Source organism: Lutjanus erythropterus, chromosome 14 (assembly GCF_056507025.1).
Source record: "Lutjanus erythropterus isolate fLutEry1 chromosome 14, fLutEry1.hap2, whole genome shotgun sequence".
Taxonomy (NCBI): Eukaryota; Metazoa; Chordata; class Actinopteri; order Lutjaniformes; family Lutjanidae; genus Lutjanus; species Lutjanus erythropterus.
Window position 1 is genome coordinate 13,199,793 of NC_139330.1, and position 25,090 is coordinate 13,224,882.

Here is a 25,090-nt window from a genome sequence, read left to right on the forward strand (position 1 = left end):
AACTGTCATACACTTTCAAATTCTTCTTTAAAAAGAAGAAGAAAGGTCTACATGGCCTGATATTGTGTGATGAACAGCTGGTAAACTACTGTGTTGTCTTCGAAGTGCTGTTTTTTTTTTTCCTTTGGAGGCAAAGAAGCCACTGACTGGACACAACTCTGGTGTGACTCAAGAGGGCAACAGAATAAATAAGGAAAAAAAAACCAACAACCACAAAAAAACATCATGTCAGACAAATTGTTATCTTAAACATAGGTATCAGCCCAGAATTTCAAAATCGGTGCATCCCTAATGAATATATCAACAAAGAGGAGCAGTTTAATATGTATGGAATGAGCTTTCTTTTCCTTTTTTTTAAATTTTGAAATATGATTTAGCTTTTCTCTCACAATACTGCGTACATTTAATGAGCTTCATCCTTCTAGTTATTACAGATAGCTGTGTGCAAGAGCTTTGGTCACAGACTAATAGGCAAAGAAATGCACTGACATTTGTTCGTGATTCATCCTCACTGATGAGAACTGCAATAACCTTTAGCATATGTGCAGGCTGACGGACACATGGGTGCACATACACACAAACTAAAACATGAACTAGTGTGAGAACTTTTACAGGTTAACCTTTCCAGTCACATGTGTTTCAGCTTTTAATATTTTAGTTCTACATTACCTGCAGGGGTTTCATTTACATACTTTTCAATTAATTATATTCATGTTGGAAATGATTTTCTCTGAATGCCTTAAAGGAACCGCTCTGCTTGTCTGCTTGTCTCCACCCATCTCATCCTCCCACAGTCATTTGCACACCTGTTGTAGGATTTAATGGCATCTAGGTGAGCTTGCAGATTGCAATCACCTCGCCTTTCTTTCCCGTTCCAAGTGCGTACAAGAACATACGGTGGCTGTGAAACTTGTGAAACCTCAAAAGGCTGTATGTAGAGCCAGTGTTTGGTTTGTCTGTTAGTAGAAACATGGCGGCCTCCATGGAGAAGGACCCACGCCTTTGTAGATTTTAACGGCTCATTCTAAGGTAACGAAAACATGATTCTTGTTTTCATGCGATTATACATCAATGAAAACATGCTTATGAATATTGAATTTCATTTCTGCCAATAAATCTTACACACTTGACCATAAATAGTTTGATCAAACACTGTTGCTGATAGCTTACTTGGCCAATTTCATCAGAAGTTGGATTTTTCAGATAAAAAATACTAGCAGTGAAGAGCTAACCTTCATTCTCATTAGGATCTGTCACCAACCAGAACCGACACATGTGAGGGCTGGACATTGATATCTTGAACTGAAATATGCTACAGTAGGGCTGGCATTGGACCCACTAACAACCTAATACTACCATACAGACCATAATGTGGCAAGAGACTAATGCATGCATTAGTGAGTGAGAACAGATGTAACCACAGCTTATAATTTCAATAATCTGTCATAGCTTAACCAACATAGCACCACTAAAATTGTATTTGTAACGTGCACCATTAGTGAGTGAGCTTCATTATTCTCTGCAGTCTCATTTGATGGCATCCGCCGTGTTGAAGCACCTCCTGCTCCAGGTTTGGATTGTAGAGCAATAAATGGTTCTCTAAAAAGGCACATAGGTCACATTTATTTTGTCTTCACAAAGAGAACAGAAATGACCGGTTAGCCTGCAGTGTTTTTGTCTTAATGTCACACAAACTAAACTAATTCAGATTCCATAATTGAAGCTCTCAAAAGATATGAGAGTTGAAATATCTAGGACTATAAATGCAACTGGGTAATGAGGCTGTTAGGGTTGAGATGTTGTGAAGCTACATGACCCTTTTCCTGTTGGTGACACAGCACTCCTCATAAAAACTACTCATATGGATTTCATAAAAGAAATATAAATTATGGATGAAAAGGGTACTATAATATGGGAGTTGCAGTTCAGAATACTTTCAACGTTTGCGCTATATTGGGCTCTCCCATGAAAGCAGCTTATTCCCATACAAGCTAAGTATGAGAAGATCATGTTTAAAGGGACATTTTGAGTTTTCATCATTTGTCGTCACCCAGCCTGCCACTTGTCACATGTTCCCTCATTTCCTCTGAAAACAATTTCTTACTTTAGCCAAAGTACAAAGCTATCTGCACCGATGTTAAAAGTGTCTTGTGAAGAAAAAATAACCAGCTAGGATACACAGGATCGAAGCTTTCTGTGAGCCAGATGCCACCAAAAGATGCTAAGTGAAGAAAGGAGGTGTAAAACTCAAACACTAAGCCATAACATAAGTCCATACAGACACCAGACTGCTCAAATGTTACCATAGGAAGAAATGAACTGCAGAAGTGCTGAACTGAAGTGCCTGTGGCCAGTGAAAATCTGATGGACTGCTATGACAACTGTAAGAATGGCAAGAATATTTCCTAGTAATATGTCCATCTGTTTTTGAAAGCAATGCTGCACAGCGGGAATACAGTTGACAAGTTTAGCTTGCTCACTAAATAGGACACAGTAGACCGATTTTTATTATTCACCATTACTGCTTATAGAGGAACTAATGTTTTTAAGAACTAATCTATAGTCCTTAGAAAGCACATCATTTCCCTGATGTGCTGTCCTCAACTCTATGGACCCGCCCAGAATCTGTCCCCGTCTCTGGCTTAGCTGATCCTCAAGCGTGCAAAGAGATGGCAAAGAATGTGCCTTATGTAGCTCTATCCATGGGACAGGCTCTGACTGCAATATACCAATAGCACCATCAGTTGCCCTCTCAACCCACACGCACCTTAAAACCCTCTTGGGAAGGTGCTCCACTCGGTGCTTTGACAAGCTAAGGAAGAAATAAAAATAGAGAAAGCACAAAGTGAACTGTACAATGTAGCCATGTGGGCCTAAATAGCAATTTGGGATGAAAAAGGGAGGCATGCAGGCAGGTCTACAGGCAGGGTGATGTTGTGGGATCAGGCAGACATTTAGCACAAAGCAGGAGAGAAAAGACACAAAGCGCTGATATTTGTGCCTTCCCTCCCTGTCAAAACAACCTGTTCAACACAAAAACATGTGCTTGCCAGACAGCGTTATACTGAATATAATCATATGTATTTTCTGTGATGTAAGTAATAACTAAAACAAAGATTAGAATGAATCTTGTATAGCTTGTTACATTTAAATTCCATCCCCCACCAGAAAGAGAGCCATGTCAGTACAGCCTCTAATTGGCTAATGAGGAACTTCTCAAGTTCTGTAATCCTCCTGCAGTGTGTGTACAGACAATGGAGAAGGCCACCCTATTTAACCTTGAGTGGCGGTTCCCTCTCCAGCCAGCGAACTCGTACTTTCTGTTTATAGTGATACTCCTTGAGAAAGTCCTGCAGGGCAGGGGGCAGAGGCAGGGAGCCTATACCATCGTAAGTGGTCCAGCGGCAGATGGCGGCCCGTGCCAGGTGCTGCAGGCCAAAAGGAAAGGTCCGATGGAGAGGCGCTGTAAGCAGCGGTTCAAAAAACATGCAGGCGCTGGGGTCCTTGTAGTGCTCCAGCAGTCCTGTGACGGTGGAAGAGTGGAAAACACAAGGGTCGTGAGCATCAAAGCTGAAGTTGTGGTTCCACTGCTCGATGCGGGCGTGCAGCGAGCGGTTGTAACGGCGGAAGCTGACGGAGAAGAGGTAGTCCTCCTGGGCTGAGTCACGCAGCAGGAAGGTGCCCTCTGGCCGGCCGTCCAGCAGTGCCTCAGCCTCGTAGCGGTCCATTACGCCCCAGTAGCAGGGCAGAGCTGTGATCTGCAATAGGTCCGGCACCAAGCAGTGGATGTAGTCTATCTGGGTGTGAACCTTCCAGGGCCCAGGTTGCTGCCGGCTCAGGTGACCGTCCCCTGAGGCATGCCTCTGCTTGGGCCTCCTGGCCTGCAGACAGAGGGTGGTCGAATCCTCCTCAGAGTCACAGTCCTGACCTGACGCTGCAGCCCCCAACACCTGCCCACAGGCCCCTGATGATCCTGCACCCACAGAGCTGCCAGCTCCTGAGGACCGGCTTTCCCCAGAGGCCTCTCCCATGCCAGGAGCCATCTTTGGTCCCAGTTTGTAGAGAGAGGAGCCCGGCACTGAGGCCTCCAGGGTGTGGATCTGTGCATTGGGTGGTGGGTCCACACCTTCCTCGATGCTAAGTCTGCGGCGCTCGCGCAGACGTTCCTCCTCGTCCTCAGGAGAGGGGTGGGCCGGGTCAAAGGCATCCAGCAGGGCAGTGGAGGAATGCGGGCTTACTGGTGCTGTGTGTTGCTTGATCAAGTGCCACTTGTGTGCAAGGTCTGAGCCTGGTGGGAAGGGGCAGGTCTCCAGCATGAGCTCTGTCAGGTGGATCTTACGTTTGGAGGTGACGGGGTTCTTAGATGAGCGGGAGCGTCTACGAGCGGGAAGGGGTAAGCACAGCCCTACTGTATCACTAAGCCGCTGGCGCAAAGACCGAGCATTCAGACTGCGACTTCCAGATACAGAGTCGCTCATCTCCTGGATGGAGCAGACTCCATAACGTCTGTCCCTGCGGTTCCCACTCCCCCGCACACGCCCAGACCTCCTGTCCGCCTCCAGAGAGCTCTGGGTTTTGGTGGAACATGAGTGTTTTTTCTTGCCCCCCCATGGAGCATGACGGGAATAGGAGTCTCTTCGTGCCAGGGGAACACTCCCTGATCCCCCCCGCACATCCTCAGTGTCCTTGTCGATTGTGATCTCTACTATCTGAGGGATGTCCGACACACAGTTATGATGGCGCCGTCCTGCTGTTACCATTGGCACTGGCAGGAGGCTCCGTGACGGGCTGGAGGCTCCTGATGCTTGAGCCTCACCTGAGCTGCCTGCTTGGCCAAGATCCAACACACAGTGGACGGCATCAGCCTCAACCCTGCTTTCACTGGCTCCTGAACTGTTGTTGTGAAAGAGTGTCTGGCATTTGCTCTTCAGGTTGCTCCACATGTTTCCCACTTTCTTCATCAATAGGAGCCCCTGGGACCTGCAGATAACAGGAGACAAAACAGATTCAGTCACAGGTGGAGAAGTCTCGCAACAGCAATGACGCCTACATTTAACACTGAAGCACAAGCTACATAAAGAATGTCCTACATTTAAATTCCCCAGACTACTGTGTATCTAGTAATTAGACATGGTGAGAGTGTAACGGGGCCAACGTGTCTGAGAGGTGGGTGAGCTTGAGTAGTTGGAACAGCAGAGTTAGGAGTTGCCAGGCAGACGTGCAGGGACACAAGGCCACAGCTATAAATGAACCCAGGATCTGCTCACAGCTGATCTGCTGGTATGTACTGTATTACAGAGCCAGTCTAGACCTGACCAAAAACTTTCCCTGCAACAGCAGCAGACAGGGCACATGTACATGCACATACACACTCACATATGCAGCTGATTTATCACTCTACTAGAATTTGACAGCGATTTGGAAGTTGTAGCACCAAACTGCGTTGGGGTGATGCAAACTTTACAGTGAGGAAAGTCACCACAGGTAGGTGGCCTGCCAAACACAAAACCTCAAAGGATTCCATAATGAAGCACTTCCTTCCCTGTTTCAGACACGGTTTCTGGACGTCATGGATTTATTAGGGTACATATTGTGGTGTTGCCGGTAAATCCAAATCATTGCAGCAATGGAGTGCTGGAATAAACTGCCAACATGTAAAACATCTGAAACCAAACACTTTTGCAACTCTTTGGTCCTAAAAGTGACTTATAACACTGTGTTTAGACATTTATTACTTGAACAAGTTTTATTCCAGTCCAGTTGCTACGAAACCATAATTTCAAACTTTAATACAAATTTAATATAAAACAATGATACTCGATACCTCAGCAAAAGAAAAAAAAACTAGGCATACAAAATAGGATTTAAAAAAAAAAATAATTAAGAAGCTGCACAGTGCTGGTGCAGAAAAACTGTCAGGTTTTGCTACACTGCAAGCCAAATTTAAGACAGAACATTTCCACGGTAAGTTAATGCAATAGAGTTCTGAGCCCAAGTTTAAATGTTTGAGTTTCAGAAACTCAAACAAATTTCATTCATTAAAATTGATCACAGTGAGCTATATTTAACATTATTTGGGTGCCTAAATTAAAATATTATAATGTTAACCATTGTTCACTTTCACTTCAATGAGTTTACTCAATAATTCTAACATACACTACGAAATAGTATGAAACATACTTTTTGGGGGGGTTTCTGAAACTGAAGAATTCAAGTTTATCTAAAGAAGAAAAGTGATCTCCACAAAAGATTAGTAGTTGGTGAAACTTTTTTTAAAACTTCAGAGTTTTGAAAAACTCAAATCTATTACAGTAAATTGCCTTGGAATTTTGAGCTTTAAATTTTCTATTTTGTTTCAGTGAACAGACATCTCGAATGGGCACTTAGTTCATTTTTTATAGCCTCAGTACTTTAATTACTAGAGACTGTATCATTTTAAACGTGATGAAAATTGAAAAATGTACTGCTGTATCGATATTTTTGAGAACCTTATTCTATTCTTTGTCAATTTTTAAGGAAACTTAAGTAGTTTGTTAGTGTTCTTAAGACAATGCACTCCAATTATGGGAGTTCTTGTTAAAAATTTAACCATGTTAGCATTACTGCATGTGCTATTTGTGAAGCTACAGTCATGCAACACAGGATGTTAGTTCCTCCATAGCTAGTTGCAGTCTTAATTCTCCTTTCTATCTGCTTCTGGGCTAAAAGCAGCTATCCAACTGCCAGGCATCTTGTCGACCTGTGTGCAGAGTGAAGTTTGCCTCTTAGCATTGATAAAGACATTATGGATTTGCACAGTCAGCTGTGATAGACCAGGGTTCTGTGATGTACAGGAAACCAGACTGGCCTTCAGCACATGACTGATTAACTTGATTTGCTGAGGGCAGTTCCAAAGCCATCACTAACAAACTCATGACATCAGTGTGACTTGCTTTGTACTCACAAAAGATGATGTCTTTCCATCTGACAGTCAGCGGATGTTTGTGATACATACACCTACAAAACAGCTTGCAACAAATGTGTTGCTATGAAAAAATATTATTAATCTACATCACCAAACGTGATTCATTTGCCGTGGTGCTTCATGTGCATCTGCACAAAAGGCCTAAGTAAGCAGTGCATTGTCTGGTCTGCTGGACATCTTCCTTTCATTCTCTCAAAGGGTAACACCAGGGCAAAAGTCCAAAGCAACTGTCTATATGACTTGACATGGAGCTCCAGTAATAAACTACAGATGATTTCTAACCAACAGTATCCAAAGCAAAGCACCCAAATGTGTTTCAACACCAAATACTAATTCAGCAGACTCTTACACATAGAGAACAATTTCCATCGTGGATTTTATCTGAGTAAGATCTCTACACTGCAACTCTAAGTTAATTACACTTACAAATATGTTGGTACAAACCTAAATCACTAAACTTGCTCTGAAATAATTGTTTAAAATTAATTGTTAAAAAGTTTATCTCTGAAACAATGAAACCTATGTTATCAGTGCAACACAAACACGCAAACAAAATAATCCCTAGCAAGTTGTTCAGTGCAGCCAGCTGTGACCAAGAGTTACTTTGCAACCAGATTTGATGGTAAAATTGTAATTTTTGATGCATCTGAATTAGATTTTCATGCTTGATTCCACACTTACATAATAGCATAATCATTAAATTCAAGCATGGGATATGTCAGATGAACTGACTTATGTCTTATATTTCCCTGATATTAGAGTGTGAGTATCGATACTGATATTGTTTCTGGAGTTGCAGTGCTGCAACACTGAGCAAAAAGCATGTTTGCAGTGATAACATGCTGTTGCAGATCTTTAGGAATACAACTTGGAAGAGCTAGCCTGCTAATAAATTGTGCTTATTATTATGTTTTTATGATTGGAGCCTTAATTCAAACAATGATACGGGCTGTGATTTTGACACACACAATTAAATGTAATTTACAATCTAAATAACAAAATACAATACAATACAATGAAAAATTTGAAATGTAATGATACAGTCACTCAAGGTTGCTATTCCTGCTTCCACACATTCAACACATAGCCTTCCTAAAGTCAATTTTTCTTTCTTTATTTCCCTGACAACAGGCTTTCTTCTTTTTTTTTTTTTTTTATTTAAACATGTAAGTATATATACGCTGTCAATAATAAAGAGTTGGGATACTGGAAAAGGTTCATAGGGATACTCAGCAATAGTAAAAAAAAAAAGCAGCAGTCATTGTGGCTGGTTAGATAAAGTGCTGCAGGTAAGAAGAGCTGACACCACTTGGGGAGAACACAAACTTACAACACGTCATCAAGGTAAGTAACACCTTTTATTGTGCCATTCCTGTTGTCTGGAAAACCACTGGCACTGTGCCCACAACACAGGCTCGGATCATAGATCCTCACATTATGGCGAGTATCCACACAGTACAGAACTTCAGATGGGAAAGGATGTACAATGTGCCACATCTTGACTAAGCTGACTCTTAAATAGAGCTGCAACTTTTAATCTATTCATCCATCAAAAGAAAATTAACCAGCGACTGTTCTGATCTCAAAATCTCAAATGTGAGAATTTGCTGCTTTTCATCATGGACTGAATACTTTTGGCTTTTGGACTGTGGTCACACAAAACAAGTCATTTAATGACATCTCCTTTGTGCTGACGGATGTTGTGGTGGACATTTTTCAATTAGATTAAATTAGTGATCAAGGAATAAGTGGCCAATTTATCTGTAATGAAATGAATTAGTTTCAGTAAAAAGAAAAAAGTCAAAATTCTCTTGACTCGAGCTTCCTAAATGTCTATTTTCTGGTTTCTTTAGTCCTTTATGACAGTAAACAGAATATCTTTGGTTTGTGGACAAAACAAGGCATATGAGGACGTCATCTTGGGCTGACACGAATTGACATTTTTACCATTTTATAGACCAACTATTGATTAATCAAGAATATAATTAACAAAATACTCAACAATGACAATAATTATTAGTTGCAGCTCTAATTAAAACATATCTTATAATTAGTGATGCACCAAATCTGTATAGACACCGATACTGACATTTTGTAAATGGATTGTCTAGATGGGCCTCCTGCACAATAAATAATATTTCTTAGTCATTATAAATGTGTAATAATACAATCTGCTAAACTAAAATTAAAGCAGCCCATCCATACTTTCAATACCAAACAACACATATTAAGTACAGTGGCATTAAGGTTATTTAAGAATGATTTCAGTATGGTGGCTAGATAACATACAAATAGTCTTGATAATTTTTCATCAAAATCCAGTTTGGCCTCAAACAGGCAATCAAAGGTTTCATCAATGCAGCAGCACAGCTCAAAATGTACTTGAACTATTTGACCAGCAAATTTGATTTTCGAAAGCAAAACATACATATAACTGTCTTATTGTTTTTTTTTTTTTTTTGCTGAGCACAAACTCTTACCAGCCACAACCTAAATTTGCCAGCATTTGTCTTGATTCTGTAACTGTACAGCCAACATGAAAACACCTATCTACAAACTCAAACAGCCTGTTCACACCCAGCTGTCTGCCCTCTGAGATGAACTGGAACTGTGAGGCTAATGTTATATCAGCTTCATCTTTAGAGGCTGGACTTTCCATCCGGGTTGGTGTGTTTTATCCCTCAGCTTGCTAATATATTTCAAAAATACAAACAATAAAAGTTCCAGTGGCCAGGACACGTGGTTAAAAGGGGCCAGGATCTCCAAAATTTTACCAATTGTGCCCAAGAATGATTTACAGCCACACCTATAACTTTACTCTGTGACTGTTGCCACAATTCAACTATAAACCCATGATGCATCAGCAATAATAGAGGTTGCTTAAGAGGAAAAAACATGCTTCACATTAGAATTACACATGCATTATAGAAAAAATTAATTTGTTAGTCTGTTCATTTTAGTCATGATCACTTTGACACATTCAGGTGGCTTCACTGTCAAGTAATTATAAATGAAACAAAATGCTAAAATGGCAATGAATGAATTGCTACAAATTTGAGTGAATTACCAATAAGTACTGAAACTCTGTCAATGTGTGCTACAATATTTGTTAGTCTGTCCTGTGGCCTCATTAGCATCTTTTGCAGCAAAACACTAAAAAATAACTTGTTACCATGTAGTGACAAATCTATATAATCAAGTTTAATTTGTGTTATAATCAGATATGCTACATTATATAACATAGATTTTAAATTTTATGTCTACAGAAGAACACACAACAATAGGGCATCTCATATTGCAGATTTCTGCCTAAGAATTAACTCCGCTAATTAAAGATCGATTATTTAAACTAAGGTCGTCCAACATGACCTCTCTCTCTGACTGTTCCCATTGATAACAATGACCACACCAAGAGTGTGATCCAGTCCACAACCATTTAAAGACGCCCTGAAACAGAACTGGGCTACTTTTGCTCTCCGGCAGCCCAACACACCCAATCTCCTGGGATCATACTGATCTAAGAGCGGGCTGGAGAGAAGACAAGATTAAGGGAGGACGCTTTCTCTGCTCAGACCAGACCAGAGTTAATGAGATATTTGCAGTGTCTTGCATTCTGAAAGATATGCAGGATGGCAGAAAGCCACACAAGGTCTGTAAATGACTGATAATTTGCACAGATTCTTCCGATCATTTAAATCTTGACAAATATTAACACTTTTAATAGAAATGAGGATACGGCAAATTATTAAACTAGTTTCCCCCACAAAAAAGGTGAAGAATGTATCTTTGGCTAAGAATAAATCTTTCAAATAGTGGCAGAATGTGCACAGTAAAATATAAAGCTTGGTGATATGGCTTTTATATCATAGCTTGGTATTTTTAGGCTACTCAGTGATACACAATATATGTCGCAATACATACATTATCTCTAAAATAATGTTACTTTTCAAATAATGGAAATATATGACAATCTTTTAGAACATGGTGCATTAAACCACCCAATAGTGTTTTAGTTAAAATTACCACAACCTATAACAGGAAAATGCCACAGTAATGCAGCAGTAATTTTAATCCAAAAACCTTATATAAATAACAGTAAAAACACTGACAGTAGGTCTGGTCAATTTAGACAAAAATCAAATAGCACAATATTTTTGACTTAATACCTAGATATTGATATTGTAATGGTAATGGCGCATTCACAAAATATTAACACTAGGGCTGTGTATTTTCAAGAATCTGATGATATGTATGACTATACGGGGGATACAAATTGCTATTTTTAATCTAATTTTAGAAAAACTGTAACAGGATAAAGAACACACAACCATATGCATAAATTTTCAACTTTTTTTATCCAATCAGAGTGGTAAAGATAGATAACACTTATCTAGCTCTCTGTGGTTTAAACACAAGACAAAATGAACCACTACCACAAATCTCTGCATGTATCACAATACAGTAATACTAAAATGTATCGATATTTCCTTAAACCCCTAATTTACATTGAGTTTTTTTTTTTTAAATATCATCTGTAATGTGGATGTAATGACTAAGTGGGTAAAGGTAAATAACAAAACAACTAGAACAGTCAGTAAATTCAAAAAATTACATCACTTTACAGTAATACAACCTTTAAAACCAAGAATATACAACATTTATGCCATATCACGATGAAACAAATCCATAATGTAAGAAGAAAACCTAGTCTCATATCAGAAAATCGATGTAATATCAATATATTGCCCCGCCCTATCCAAAAACTACATATAAAACAGTAAAACACTGCCTAATCAGTGCGGACAAAATCAAATAGCACAATATTTTTGACCAAATACCTAGATATAGGAATTGCAACAATACTGCAGGGATGACTACTGGTGTTTTCACAAAATATTAACACAACAAGATATTTGATATTAATCAGTAATGTATATATATCGACTACGTAGGTAAAGCTAAATAATACAACAGCTAGAACAGTCTGGTATGTTCAGAAAATCTCATCACTTCACTGTAATGCAGCCTTTAAAACCAAGAGAAGACAACACTTACGCAAATAGTCAAAACTGAAGACAATATCTAGACTCATATTACGATTTTGTGTAATATCGGTATATTGCCTGGCTCTACAACATACTGCATTGTTGTTCAGCAATGCATCAACATAGTGTTCACATATTAATAATTATTCTGCCCTTGTATAACTTCCTTAGCAGTTTACCCTCAAAAAATATGTAACTAAAAGTGAACTATCTGGAAAAAAAACCCCCAAAACACTAACTTGCGCTTTAAGAAATACACTCACTCATAATTCATTAAAATACCCAGACTGTCTTTGTTTTAATGTGACTTTCATACAGATTAATATGGACAGTAAGGTGCCGTTGTACAAACTACAAACTACTTCATCAAATTATAGGTATGTTTAACTCTAATATCAATAGAAGACATACAGTTACTGAACTATGACGTTAATATAGCAGGCATATAGAAACGGTTGAAAGGACCAGGGTATTTAGAAATCCTGAAGGCATAATTTTAAATACCATCTTTGTGAATAAAGTTATCTGAAACACCTAAGTTACAACTGTATTTTTTTCCTGATTGAAAATAAAAATATAAAATAAGTTAATTTATTACTAATAATAACTACTTCATTTGGAGGTAGTAAAGAAATAATTTGCTGGTCATTTCTGCTATATAGCCTCGGTCTGCTTGCTAATTAATTAAATATGACCAGATATGGAATCATGAAAATATTGCCACATATAACTTCATTTTGACATGGCAACTTCTAACTATAAAAGCAGTTGATCAGCCACATGACACATCTGTATATCATCTCAGTTCAACCAAATGATGTGTTGGTATCCACAGCAACAAGTGTCACCGGGTCCTTTAGCAAGAATCTATGGAATAAGGGTGCTTTTTTCCTATTTATTGCATGGCTCTGTGAAATACTCTTCACTGATTGGACAATTGCAACATCCTAAGGTCTGATATTTCTGTATAGCAGACTGTAGCTATGTATAACAGCCCAATACTATGAATATGGTTCTGATCAGACTCTGAAGGAACAATACAGTTCTTATTAAATCACTAAAATTATTTTAAAATTAATGTTCTGTATCAAACTATTGGTACATAAGCATGTAACAAGCACACTAATGTACAATGAGCACATCACTATTGCAAAATAAAGCCATAAAATCATATTATAGCTAATAAATTATTTTTTGTAGGTAATAATGTAATAAGCAGGATACTGTGCAGCAAGCAGGTCATTATTGTGAAATAAACCCCTTCAGGATGATTCAAGACCTGCATCTGACGAGTCCTGTATCATCCTTTCGGGATTTATTTCACAATAACGACCTGTTCACGATACATTATTCCTTCTGTATTCATTATTCAATGGGCCATAAGTATTAATACCCAGCAAGACTGGTCTAAGAAGGCTAACAGCAAGACACAAAGCACTGTAAGCTTGACAATGTCATACATGCTACAGCGACTTCTATCACCAGCTTTTAATGTCATCTGTTTCACACAGATATACCGTATAACCCAGTGAAATGTCAGAAAGGTATGGAAAAAATAGATACTGCAAAAGCCTAGTTGGAAGGCCTTTGGGTTTCTGGAGGCCCCACTTTTCCCTGGTCCCAGCCAAGTTAAAGGACTTGCTAACACCATACACCGCTAACTAAATGTACCTACGACCGCGAATCCAACGTTAGTCAGGCTTAGTTGGTTCAGAATGAGATGTATAATATTTTTCAGAAATCAATACTATACTTCTTTTTGTTAGTTGGCAACAGACATAGCTTACATGCAGGCTGCTTAACGCTAGCCAACTAGCGGTTCAGGCTTACGAGCTGTCAAAAATGCTAACTGTTAGCATTCCCTAGAATGGGAGTTCCTAGCGTTCTAGCTAGCTTTGGCTAACAAGCCAGCTAGCGGGGTTAGCATGTTAGCTTGTGAAAAATTGACACAAAAAATTACACAAATGAAATAAGCGGTGCTGTGCTGCTTCCAGATGGCGAGTGGACAATCGTGACATGCTGGACAAGTAATTTCTCGAGTTCATATCTTACCCGTGTGCCTTTTGAAAGCCCTATTCAAAAGCTCTCTTTGTCTGCAAAAAATGGCTATTAACAGAAGTCAGGCATACATCCCCCTTGCGGACCACGGTGTCGGATGAAAGCACGAAAGGTACGTGGATACTTGACGGTACCATCCCGAATATTTTAAAATTAATTAGTTAAATACTAATCAAAAATATTTTAAAAGCTAAATAGTTGTTTAAAGACCGCGAAAGCCCGTTCTTCATCATGGTGGGGGTCTTCTTCTCTGCCGTGGTCGCTGCTGCTTCTAGCAGCCAATATGACGGCGGTCTCAGCAGACAGAGAGCCGGAGAGGCGGACGGTGTTCAGCGTGAGGGAGGCCGACTGACAGCGGCTCAGTCCAATGGAGGAGAGGGATGAAACGGCCGTTTCCGACACAGCACACGGATAGGGAATGACCCGGAGCTGGCTCCATGTGATGGGCGTCTCCTGTCACCAATGAGCGGAGAGAGGAGGGTGAGGATCTCCACTGGCAGCTACTTGGAAACGTGGAGAGGTGAAGTGATGCTGGTTGTGTTGTGGCCAGGCCGGAGCACTGATGTCATCCAGGTAAGAAGCAGAGGGCTGGGAATCAGGAGGACGGAGGTGGGAAGCAGCTGAGTACAAATGTTTCAGTACTGTACTTTTTCAGGATTTATCCCTCTGACAACTTTTTGCTTTTACTTCCTACATTTACCACAGATATCCTTACATTTCCAAAACAGACTCGTTACTTTAGTTTTAATGCATTTGAGGAAAGTTATTGATTCTATTTATTTTGCATCATCATCCCATTATCAAGACTCATTTCACCCAAAATAGATGGGACAATGACACATGGAAAGGTTGATTCCAGGTTGATTTATCCAGTAGTGCATGTCACACATGACAGATAACAAGTGACATGACAGTAACAAGATGAAAACAACTTAACTAGATGAAAATGATGTAAAAGACATAAGATTAAAACAACATAACATTTCATAACAAAGTGACAACTATGTTAAAGGTCTAACAAAATGAAAACAGTGTAACAACATGAAAATTACAGGAAATATGTCACAAAAACAAAAGAAAATGAAAACATCATAAAAGACTTAAGACAAAAAGGATGTAAAAGACATAACAAGAGGAAGACATAACAAGATGATAATGATAAAATATTTAAGAAGACAAAAACAATATAAACAACGTAACAAGATGAAAACAACGTAACAAGACGAAAATGTTATAAAAGACTTGTCAAGATGAAAATGACATAAAAGACATAACAAGACTAAAATGGCGCAAAAAGACCCAACAAGACGAAAACTGTTAAAGATATAACAAGACGGAAAAGGCATAGAGGACATCATAAAACAAAAAGAATGTAAAAGACTTATCAAGATGAAAAGCATGTAAAAGACATAACAAGAGGAAGACATAACAAGATGATAATGACAGAAAAGATATAACAAAATGAAAACAATGTAAAAGAGTTAATGAGACAAAAACAACAAAAGACATAACAAGATGAAAATGACACAGTATAGTAATAATTATGTTAGTTATAAATGACTAAAGGGTAAGGGTTTGCTAACTGTCTGAGGACACTGATAGTTTAAGTTCTGAAGGTGAAATTTGTTCCCATTCTTGCTTGATATCTGACTTCAGGTGCTCAACAGACCAGAGTCTCTGTTGTTGTATTTAGTGATTCATAGTGTGCCACACATTTTCAATGGGAGACAGGTCTGGACTGAAGGCAGGTCAGTTTAGGACCCAAACTCTTTTACTTCGAAAGCCACGCTGTTGTAACACCTGCAGAATGTGTCTTGGTATTGTCTTGCTAAAAGAACAGGGTTGTCTGGATGGCAGCGTGTGTTGCTCCAAAACCTTTATGAACTGTACTGGATGTTGTTTCTCTTTGCATGGTCGAGTCTTGCATTTGTAGTTGCAGTGACAAACCAATCCCATTTCCAAAGTGTTCCTGAGTTATTGTAGTATCCTTTATATAATTTTGTCAGTTTTTAATGTAATTTTTAATTCAGTACCTCCCGAAGGATCAGTGGTCACAGGCATTCGATGTTGGGTTTCAGTGATGTACCTTAAGTGCAGAGATTTTTCCTGATTCTCCGAATCTTTTAATGATATTTTGGATTGTAAATGGTGGAATCACTAAACTCCCTAAAATAAAATTGTGGGACTATTCTCTGTTTTTTTTGTTTCTCCTGTTCCAACTTTTTTGAAACATGTTCCAAGCATCAAATTGCACAGAATGAGTGTATAATTACAAAGTTTATCAGTTTGAACATAAAAAGTCTTGCCTTTGTACTGTATTTAATTGAATACAAGTTGAAAAGCATTTGAAACTTTAGAGTTTGTAATAAAAAACTAAGCTAAAACAAAACATTTTTAAACAATAAAAATGAAACTGAAACAAGCAAATCCACTCTGGAAACAACTGAAATGAAACTGAACAGAAAACAAAGTTAAAAGCTGAGATAAAAATAAAAACAAATGAAAAATGCACAAAAATGATAAATTCATTGGTATTCAGTAGCTAATGTTTGCTCCAGGGCCTCCTAGTAGGCTGATCTGGCCATGATCATATGTGTAAACTTTTAACTGTCACGTTTTTAATCTGTGCACAAAATAAATAAGTATTAAATGCATTTATTTGCGGAAATGGCAGGATGGTAAAAAACCTAGTGTCCCTCCTAATTGAAATAAAATGAAACACTGAGAGCAGCCATCTTCCTGAGGCTTGAGATGTGGCATTACGAAGCCCAGACCAGTGAACATGTGTCACAGCTTGTACCAAAGTAAATCTTAGAACAATCAAAACGTCTCAGAGGAGCATTCATAGTCACTCGCACCCACACATGAGGTCATCTCCTGGAGTCGGATCATTCATGAGCACATGACACGAGGCGTAATGGGAAGTGGAAGTGGTGTGAGTAATGTAGTAGTTAGCTGGAGCTGAGGTTGAGTTCGGGGGAAATCACCAGCAGTCCGAACACATTAGCTTTTACATCTCCGCGATGCTGATCTAATTTGTGCTTATGAAAGGAAATGAAAGAGAATTGCATTAGCACTGATTCTGCTGCCAGGAGTGATTCACACTATTTTAGTCAACATGGGCCTCTCCTACCAGGTCTGTGCTGTGTCATCTGCAAGCAATCCACAAAGAGGATATGATAACTTACTGATGTGTCCAGAGTGAATGACTGTGATTCATTTGGATCTGAAAGAGAACGGTCTGGTGATAATGTCTCATATCGGTTCTACTATAAATGAGAAACAGGACATTAAAGTTCAGATTATTTTATGTTATTTTGCCGTCAGACAAACTTTTCCTACAGGAAACTGCTGTAATATGAGCCAAATATCGCTCTCTCCAAAGCAACCTGACTCCATTGGCAAAATCATTTTACCTCACAGAAAATGTGTTTTCTGCTGCCTTGATTGGTTAATTCGTTTCAGAGGTGGGAGTAAGTCACCAACCTCAAGCAAGTCCCGAGTTACTGTGGTGAGAATCAAGCAAATCAGGTCAAGTCTCAAGTCAAGTTATACGAAAATCTGACGATCCCCCCCAGTTTATACATTTCAGTCAGTTTGAAGACAGTGGTTGTGACAAGTTTTATTTTCGACATTAACTTAAACTGTTGCAGGCAGTTTACACTGTAAGATTTCTGTGGATATTTTTCTGGCAGTAACAACCCTCCAAAGTGAACAACAATGGAGAGTGGGGCTCAATAATTATAGCGTAGCTCTATGGCGCTAAAGGGCTCTGAAGTAAAAACAGAAGTATGAAACAAAATACTTTCCTCATAATTTTGAGGGTCCTATGAAGATTTCCCTTCAGGAAGGTCACATCAACAGAGCGCTGGGAGCCGTCCTCACCAGCAGAAACAGGCCACTTGACTCAAACACCGGTAGCGATGAAGGACTTAACACATCTGTCTAAGTTGTTTCTCATATACTGCTGCACACTACTGTTCTCTTCTTACTACTGTCATTGACAACATAATACTTGAATTCAAATTTTATTATTTTTGGTCTAATATTAACCTCCCTTCATGATAGATGCCTCAATCGCCACTGCAGGTCTGCCTAGAAAAATGCAAATGTTTAATTAGAAAAAAGTCATGAGTCTCAAGTCACAAATACCAAGTCAAAGACAAGTCTTATAATAGTATTAGTCAAACAAGTCTCCAGTCCTCTAATTTGTGACTTTAAGGTCAAGTTATGTTCTGTGAGGTGAAATTACTGGGTTTTTTTCTATGGAGCTGGTTGATTTGGAGGGCATGATATCTGGCTTATATAACAGTGATTTCCTGTCAGTGAAGGCTGTTTGATGGCAAAATAAATCAGTGAAAGTATTCTGAATGTAGTGAACCATTTTTTAAACAGTTAAAATACCTTTTTGCTGCTGACCCTGTCCACAGCAATTCATTTATTAGCTTCTGTGCTGGGGATCCTCTCTGCTTCTCCTACTCTGAGTAATACACTGACTACTGAAAAAATACCCCAATCCTACATCAAATTATATGAACTATCCCTTTAACTGAAGAGAATAAAGAGCTGCAGCCTCCACTCTTGAGGATTTATAATAAGTAATGTTTTCATTTTTTATACAGTGAGACTACTTGCATATTATTTGCAAATGGCTGAAGCGGCGGATCAGTCTGAAAGTTTCAGGTGAGGCGTCAGTCACAGGAATGAATATTGTTGAAGTGTGTAGTAAAGTTTAATTTATTGCAGCAAGCGGCTAGTCTGACATCCAAATAAACTAAAACAAATCATAAGTGCTGACAGATAATGCCTGGGCATGGGCAGCCACTCCGTACAGAAATAGATTTGGATACAGATCAGTCGTGATATTGAATAGATGGAGAGATGCGGACGCTTGATAGGATGTTAGTATTTCATTTTCTTTGTAAAGTGTCTAAGAAAAGCACATGAGGATTATTATGTGGCGGGTATAGACCATATTTCATAGTCAACTCATTTTTTAAATGGTTCCTTAGAAGTGTCAAGCTGCAATGATGAATCAATAAGTTGTTAGCGATTAAATTAATCTCCATCTATTTTGATAATTGATTAATCAATTAAAATTGGTTTTTTTGTCAGTTTTTTATCAGTTTTCCAAGATTTTATTGACCAAACAAGTAATCAAATAAGACAGATTGACATTTGACAGATTAATTGAAAATGTAAGTAATCGTTAGTTGCAGCCCTACAAAAAAGTAGTAAATGTTTTGGTGGTCTGGTGGTGTATGTCTAAAGAAATGATAGGACATCAACTCTAGAGCAAATTATGTTGGACTACAGTTAAATAAAAGTTAAGATAAAAGTTGTTTGGTCCAGTGTCTCTTCAATTTCCAATGAAACTGAGGTTATAAAATAACTGAATACAGTCACAGTTTATTTAACCATGTCAGAATTTCTATGTTGATGCATATTATGTTTTGCATTCTGATGTCAAGTCATTCCTAATTATTTTGTTCCTGTATTTCATATTCAGTTTGACCATTTTTCTCTTGGTGTGAGAGATAATTTTTAATCTATTTAATCTGAAAGCAGCTTTTGTATCTTAATTGTAACTCATTTTATCATCTGTTTTGATTTTAGACAAAAAAAAGACAAATTCAGTAAGTCAGGACAAGTTTTATGCCAATAATATTGGTGATTTTATTCAAGAGATACATTAGAAAATATTATCTTTTATTCAGAGTACATATTGCACACAGACTCATGAAAAAATCCAAATAAAATTAGTTCTGTTTTGAATGTCTTGTATGAATCTTGATGTTCAGTATCTAAGAAGTGTTCTTGTAGTGATAAAGGAAAGGTTGCCATCTTGTGGCAGCGGGGGGAAACAAAAATGCAACAACGTCCAAATCACAATACAAAACATTCAGATGATGTTTAGGACTCCTATTTTGTCTATTTTATGGATCATTTTTAGGCTTTAGTAGACCGGTGTGCAGGATTTAGTGGCATCTTGTGGTGAACTTACAGATTGCAAACATCTCATGTCACTCTCCCCTTCCAAGCATGCAGGAGAACCTATACTGGCCATGAGACTTATGAAAAACACCATATGTAGAGCCAGTGTTTGGTTTGTCTCCTCTGGGCTACTGTAGAAACATGGCAGTACAACATAAGAGGACCCCGAGATATAAACAGTTTATTCTAAGTTAACAAAGATACAACAAATCATATTTTCAGGTGATTATACATGAAAACACACTTATAAATATTTCATTCCATATCTGCAGTATTCTTCCAATACATCCCATCCACTTGTGTTTTTTTTAATAAATTGTATTTCCATGCTTGGCTCTATTGTATTTTATTTGTTTATGACAACACAAAAATCACAAAATCAGCCTCTATCTTGACACAGTGTCATGTAAAATAAATAAGATTCTCAAAAAATTGCTTGTTTAATCAGTACTGTTGCAGTTTTTTGTCATTTAAACCTTGGGCAATTATTATCAGTAATAAACAGAAACACAAAAAGGGGCTTTTGCAAGTATATCTGTGCTTGTAGAAGTGTGCCTTTAAAATCAAAACAGATTGTGAAAAACTAGACATGAAGTTCAAGTATGTGTAAAACTGGCAAACACAAGAGTGAGGCAGCAGATCGTGGAAGCAGACCAAGAAAGAAAATTTAGTAAGTGTAAGAACATGGTAGCTTCCAACATTAGCAAAGGAGAAAAAAGCTAGACTCTTCCAACTGATGACAGATAGGAGACTGAAGAATGACAGAGCTCTGCGGCTGTGACAGGAGATTACAGTCAGTGCGGCACCTCATGAATTTGGGTTGAAAACCAGAGGGGAGTCGCTGGAGGACGGTACATGACAGCAGCCTGGAACGTGGGGAAAGCCAAAAGAAATTTATTTAAGATTCTTTTGTCTTGTCCGTTTCACATTTTTATCCTGATACATCTATCACGAGTGTACAACGTGTCTGATAAAAGGAAATCAATCTTGATGTCGTCTGCACAGTCGTCCCTCTCAAGATGAAGTTGTGGAAGCACTTTAATTTAAAACAAAACCAAACATTTAAAAGCTATAAAATGTGTTGTTTTATGTAAGTAACTGTCTGCTTTTTTCTCTTCTGCACAGCTGAGTAAGAACTTAGAATCAGAACTGTTCTATTCTGTTATTAACTATTCTGTTCTGTTCTGTTCTAGAACAGTCCTGCACTAGAACAACTCTGTTCTGTTTTAGAACTGCTCCGTATTACAACTGTCCTCTCCTGTTCTAGAACTGTTCTGTCTAGAACTGTTAGAACTGTTCTTTCTGTCCTAGATTTTTTCTATTCTGTTCGAAAACAGTCTTGTTCTGGTATAGAACAGTTCTATACTGTTATAGAACTGTTCTGTTCTAGAGCTGCTCTGTATTGCAGCTGTTCTGGTTCTTTTCTAGAAGAGGTCTATTCTGTGTGTATTACAACTGTTCTCTTCTGTTCTGTCTAGAACTGTTAGAACTGTTCTGTCTCTTCTAGAACTTTTCTGTTCTGTTTGAAAATGGTCTTGTTCTGTTATAGAGCTGTTCTGTTGTAGAGCTGCTCTGTATTACAAGTGTTCTGGCTCTGTTCTACAACTGTTCTGTTCTACAACTGTTTTGTTCTTTTTTTTTAGAATAGTTCTGTAATAGAACACCTCTGTTCTGTTCCAGAACTGCTCTGTATTACAACTGTTCTCTTCTATTCTAGACTGTTCTGTTCTAGAACTGTTAGAACTGTTCTTTCTGATCTAGATCTTTTCTGTTCAGAAGCTGTCTTGTTGTGGTCTAGAATAGTTCCATTCTAGTACTCTTCTGTTCTTTTCTAGAACAGCTCTGTAAGTAGAACAGCGCTGCTATGTTCTAGAACTGCTCTGTATTACAGTTGTTCTGTTTTTGTTTTGTTCTAGAACAGGTCTATTCTGTTCTATTACCATATGGTTTTCACACGTCACATGACATCTTTTGTGTCTAAATGTGCTCAAGAATTCACATAAATGAAAATTGAATAATTAAAATGCATCATTTCAGTGACCTGGTAGATTTGAATATCACCTCACCAGCCATGACACATCAGAGACAAATGTTCTTTAACCTAAAGCACAGTGTGTTGAATGTGGTTTACTTCTCTCACAGCTCAGTTTATTTATTTATTTATTTATTTTTGGTTGTGTTGTGTTTTTTCTCATTTATTTTGGGAAGGTGGTCCTCAGAATTGTTTTAACAATCAGAAGTGTGTCTTACGTTACAAAAAGTTGAGAACCCCTGCAATAATGCACATGACAAGAGATGCTATTTTCATTTATGGTAACATGAAACTAGAACAGGAAGAAGCTGGGGTTGGGGGTTGGGTTAGGAGAAATAATCATACATTAAACAAAAACAACAACAACAACATATAGTTAATCTGAGTCGCAGCATAAAATTCAGATTAATAAACGGGATGATCAGAAACACCACCTGATTGTCTTTATTGGACACAGTTGTTGATTTGTTTGAAAATGACTGGTCATTATAGCAGTGATGCAGTCAACTGTGCATGAAGATGAGACACTTGTTAAGAAGACAGGAAGACGATGCTGTGATAAGGCGCTGCTGGTGAGAGTAATAGCTGAGAATAATGTCTGTCATTAGTTTATAAATGGAAATGGACATTATATGCCTCCTCTCTTATTTCAACAAGGCCAAACTAAATAATTTTATTAAAATTACTCTTGGTATAATGCAATACAATTCAACAGAGGAAATCAAACAGTCACTCTAAAAAAATTATTCTAAAAAAATTCTAAAAAATTAATATTATGGCCTTCATGAATGTAGGATTTCTTGCATAACAGAAAAGATAGCTGGATTAAAGCTCAGAGTTTATGTGAATGCCTATTTTATTAGCTAATTTGGGAAAATAAACCAAGTTCCAAGCACACAGGACTTACCTAGCACTTCATGGCTAGAACTGATGTTTAGCCAAAAAACAAAAAGGATGTTTTTTTTTCTCTTGATGTATAACACTGGACCACCTGAACAAAAACAACCAATCAGAGGCAGCTTCCAACCCAAAACGTCAGTATTTGACTCCCTGGGAATGAGACTCATCAGTCAGTCCAACCCAAAACGTCCTTCAGGTGCAGCGCATTCTTGCAAATGCCATTAGGAGCACTAGGAGGAGCCAGAGATACATGGTTTTTTTGATATATTTTCTGTTTCTTGTACTGCTGTCAGAATATATTGACAGCTTCAGCAAATGTGACAAAAAATGTATTCATAGACGTTAATAACTGTAGCACTTGTAGTGCCATCTAATATCTGAGTAGAAAGCAGAAAGGTGAAGGATAATCTATTCAAAAATCAGCGAGAGGCACTCATGCTTCAAAGATCAACACAACTCATCCATTCACAGACTGAGAAGTGGCATAAAGAGTACATTAATGAAATGTCACCAGCTTTAAGAGGTTTTGGGCTTTGTTGTGTTGGGAAATGAAGTGGCGCTGATTGTGCTTCATGTTGTGCATTAGATGTAAAGCACTAGGTCACCTTAGCCACCTGACTTTGATGAATGAAATATTTCTTCTCTCTTCTAGACCTTTCTTAAAGGGTTAGGGTTCTTTTCTTAAAATCCTTATCCTTCTGCACAGATGAGATCACCTCTATTTTAGAGATGAAGACTCATAAACTCTGGGTAATATATATTTTAAAAACGGATAATAGACCTCAGCTCACACAGTATGGAAAAGTATGGAATTTGATTTGAGTAATTTCCAGGTTGGGATAAGAATGGGGAAAAAAAGAAAAGAGAGTATGGAAAAATATGAATACTTGTTTCTCAAGTAACAGTCTTGTGTCATACAAGAAAACTATAGGCTCAGCATTAAGTAATTTTACAGTTTAAAATGTCCTATAATGCATTGGTATTTTTAGCTGTATTGCTGTATTTTTTAGACAATAATATGAGTATAGCGAGCATCGGTTAGTTTACTTCCTGTTGGGAAGAGACACTAGAGTCACAGCTGTAACAGTGAAATGCAAGTTTTCCAAGGGGTGGTTTGATGATCCGAAATATAAAACCTAGATAGCTAAGGATTCCAGTTGAACAAGAAAGATAGATGTCATTTATCGTCATATCGTAAAATGTGTAGGAAACCTGATGACGACCTCAGACCGAGTCCTAACTTACAGTATGTTTTGGGATGTCAAAAGCAAAAACAAGACTCTAAATCATTAAAATATTACAGGCCAATGTCCAAAATGTAATGAAAAAGAAACTTTCTAAACAAATGCATACACAAATTAGCATAAAAGATTTGTGTGTATTCATTCAAACAGGCCTCAGACTTTTATTCTGTTGACCTGCTTATGTAAACCCAGCGATGTCTGACCTATAATGCACATGAATGCCCCGAGTTCCAGGAATAAACGGTGCAAAAGTTAATTTCACAAATGCGTCCCACAGCCCATCTGACGCCCTCCAAGTTAAACCCTCCAAGCCGGCTTATTAACACAGTAAACACATTTATTGAGAAGAGAGGAGCATCAATGGGAGAATGCATTGGTGGCTGCGGCACTTAGGTCCTGGATCCTGAGGGTGGACCTTCACACAAGTAAGCAAAGCAAAAACTGTCCAACAGAGAAAGCTGTTCGCCCTGCAATCCACTCTGCTGCTCACAAAGAAAGTTTATACAATGCAGGCTGGGACAGAGAGGAGGAGCACCATTTACATTAAAGCTTTAATCAATCATTATATCTGACTCTGAACAGAAGATTAACTGAAGTCATTTAGCAAAAGTTGGCACCTTTGATTAATATCTTTAAAAAAAAAAAAAGATAGAAAAAGCCAATAACAAATGCATAAAAACAAGAAGAGCTGATGTTTTGGATGTTTGGCTTGCAAGAAAAGTTCAGTCACAATGTCAAGTTATTATTACCTACAGTATTATACACATGTAGGCTCGAAAACCTTTGTTGCATACAATTGTTCTGGGGGCTCATAAATATTTTAACTATTTCTAAATCCTGGTATGCTTCACAT

General features: G+C 38.2%; 1 protein-coding gene across 1 annotated transcript; it reads right to left on the reverse strand.

The window, feature by feature from the left end:
* Nucleotides 1-229: 229 nt before the first annotated feature.
* On the reverse strand, nucleotides 230-14,417 carry socs5b (suppressor of cytokine signaling 5b). Its single transcript, XM_084735364.1, has 2 exons — nucleotides 14,062-14,417; nucleotides 230-4,980 (listed from the first exon to the last, which is right to left on the reverse strand). Exon 2 carries the CDS (start codon nucleotides 4,959-4,961, stop codon nucleotides 3,270-3,272), a length of 1,692 nt encoding a protein of 563 aa, XP_084591490.1. The 5' UTR covers nucleotides 4,962-4,980; nucleotides 14,062-14,417; the 3' UTR covers nucleotides 230-3,269.
* Between the last annotated feature and the right edge of the window lie 10,673 nt (nucleotides 14,418-25,090).

Bases quoted from the DNA above. Each gene is read 5' to 3' on its own strand.
- socs5b (XM_084735364.1), bottom strand. From the start codon at position 4,961: ATGAAGAAAGTGGGAAACATGTGGAGCAACCTGAAGAGCAAATGCCAG.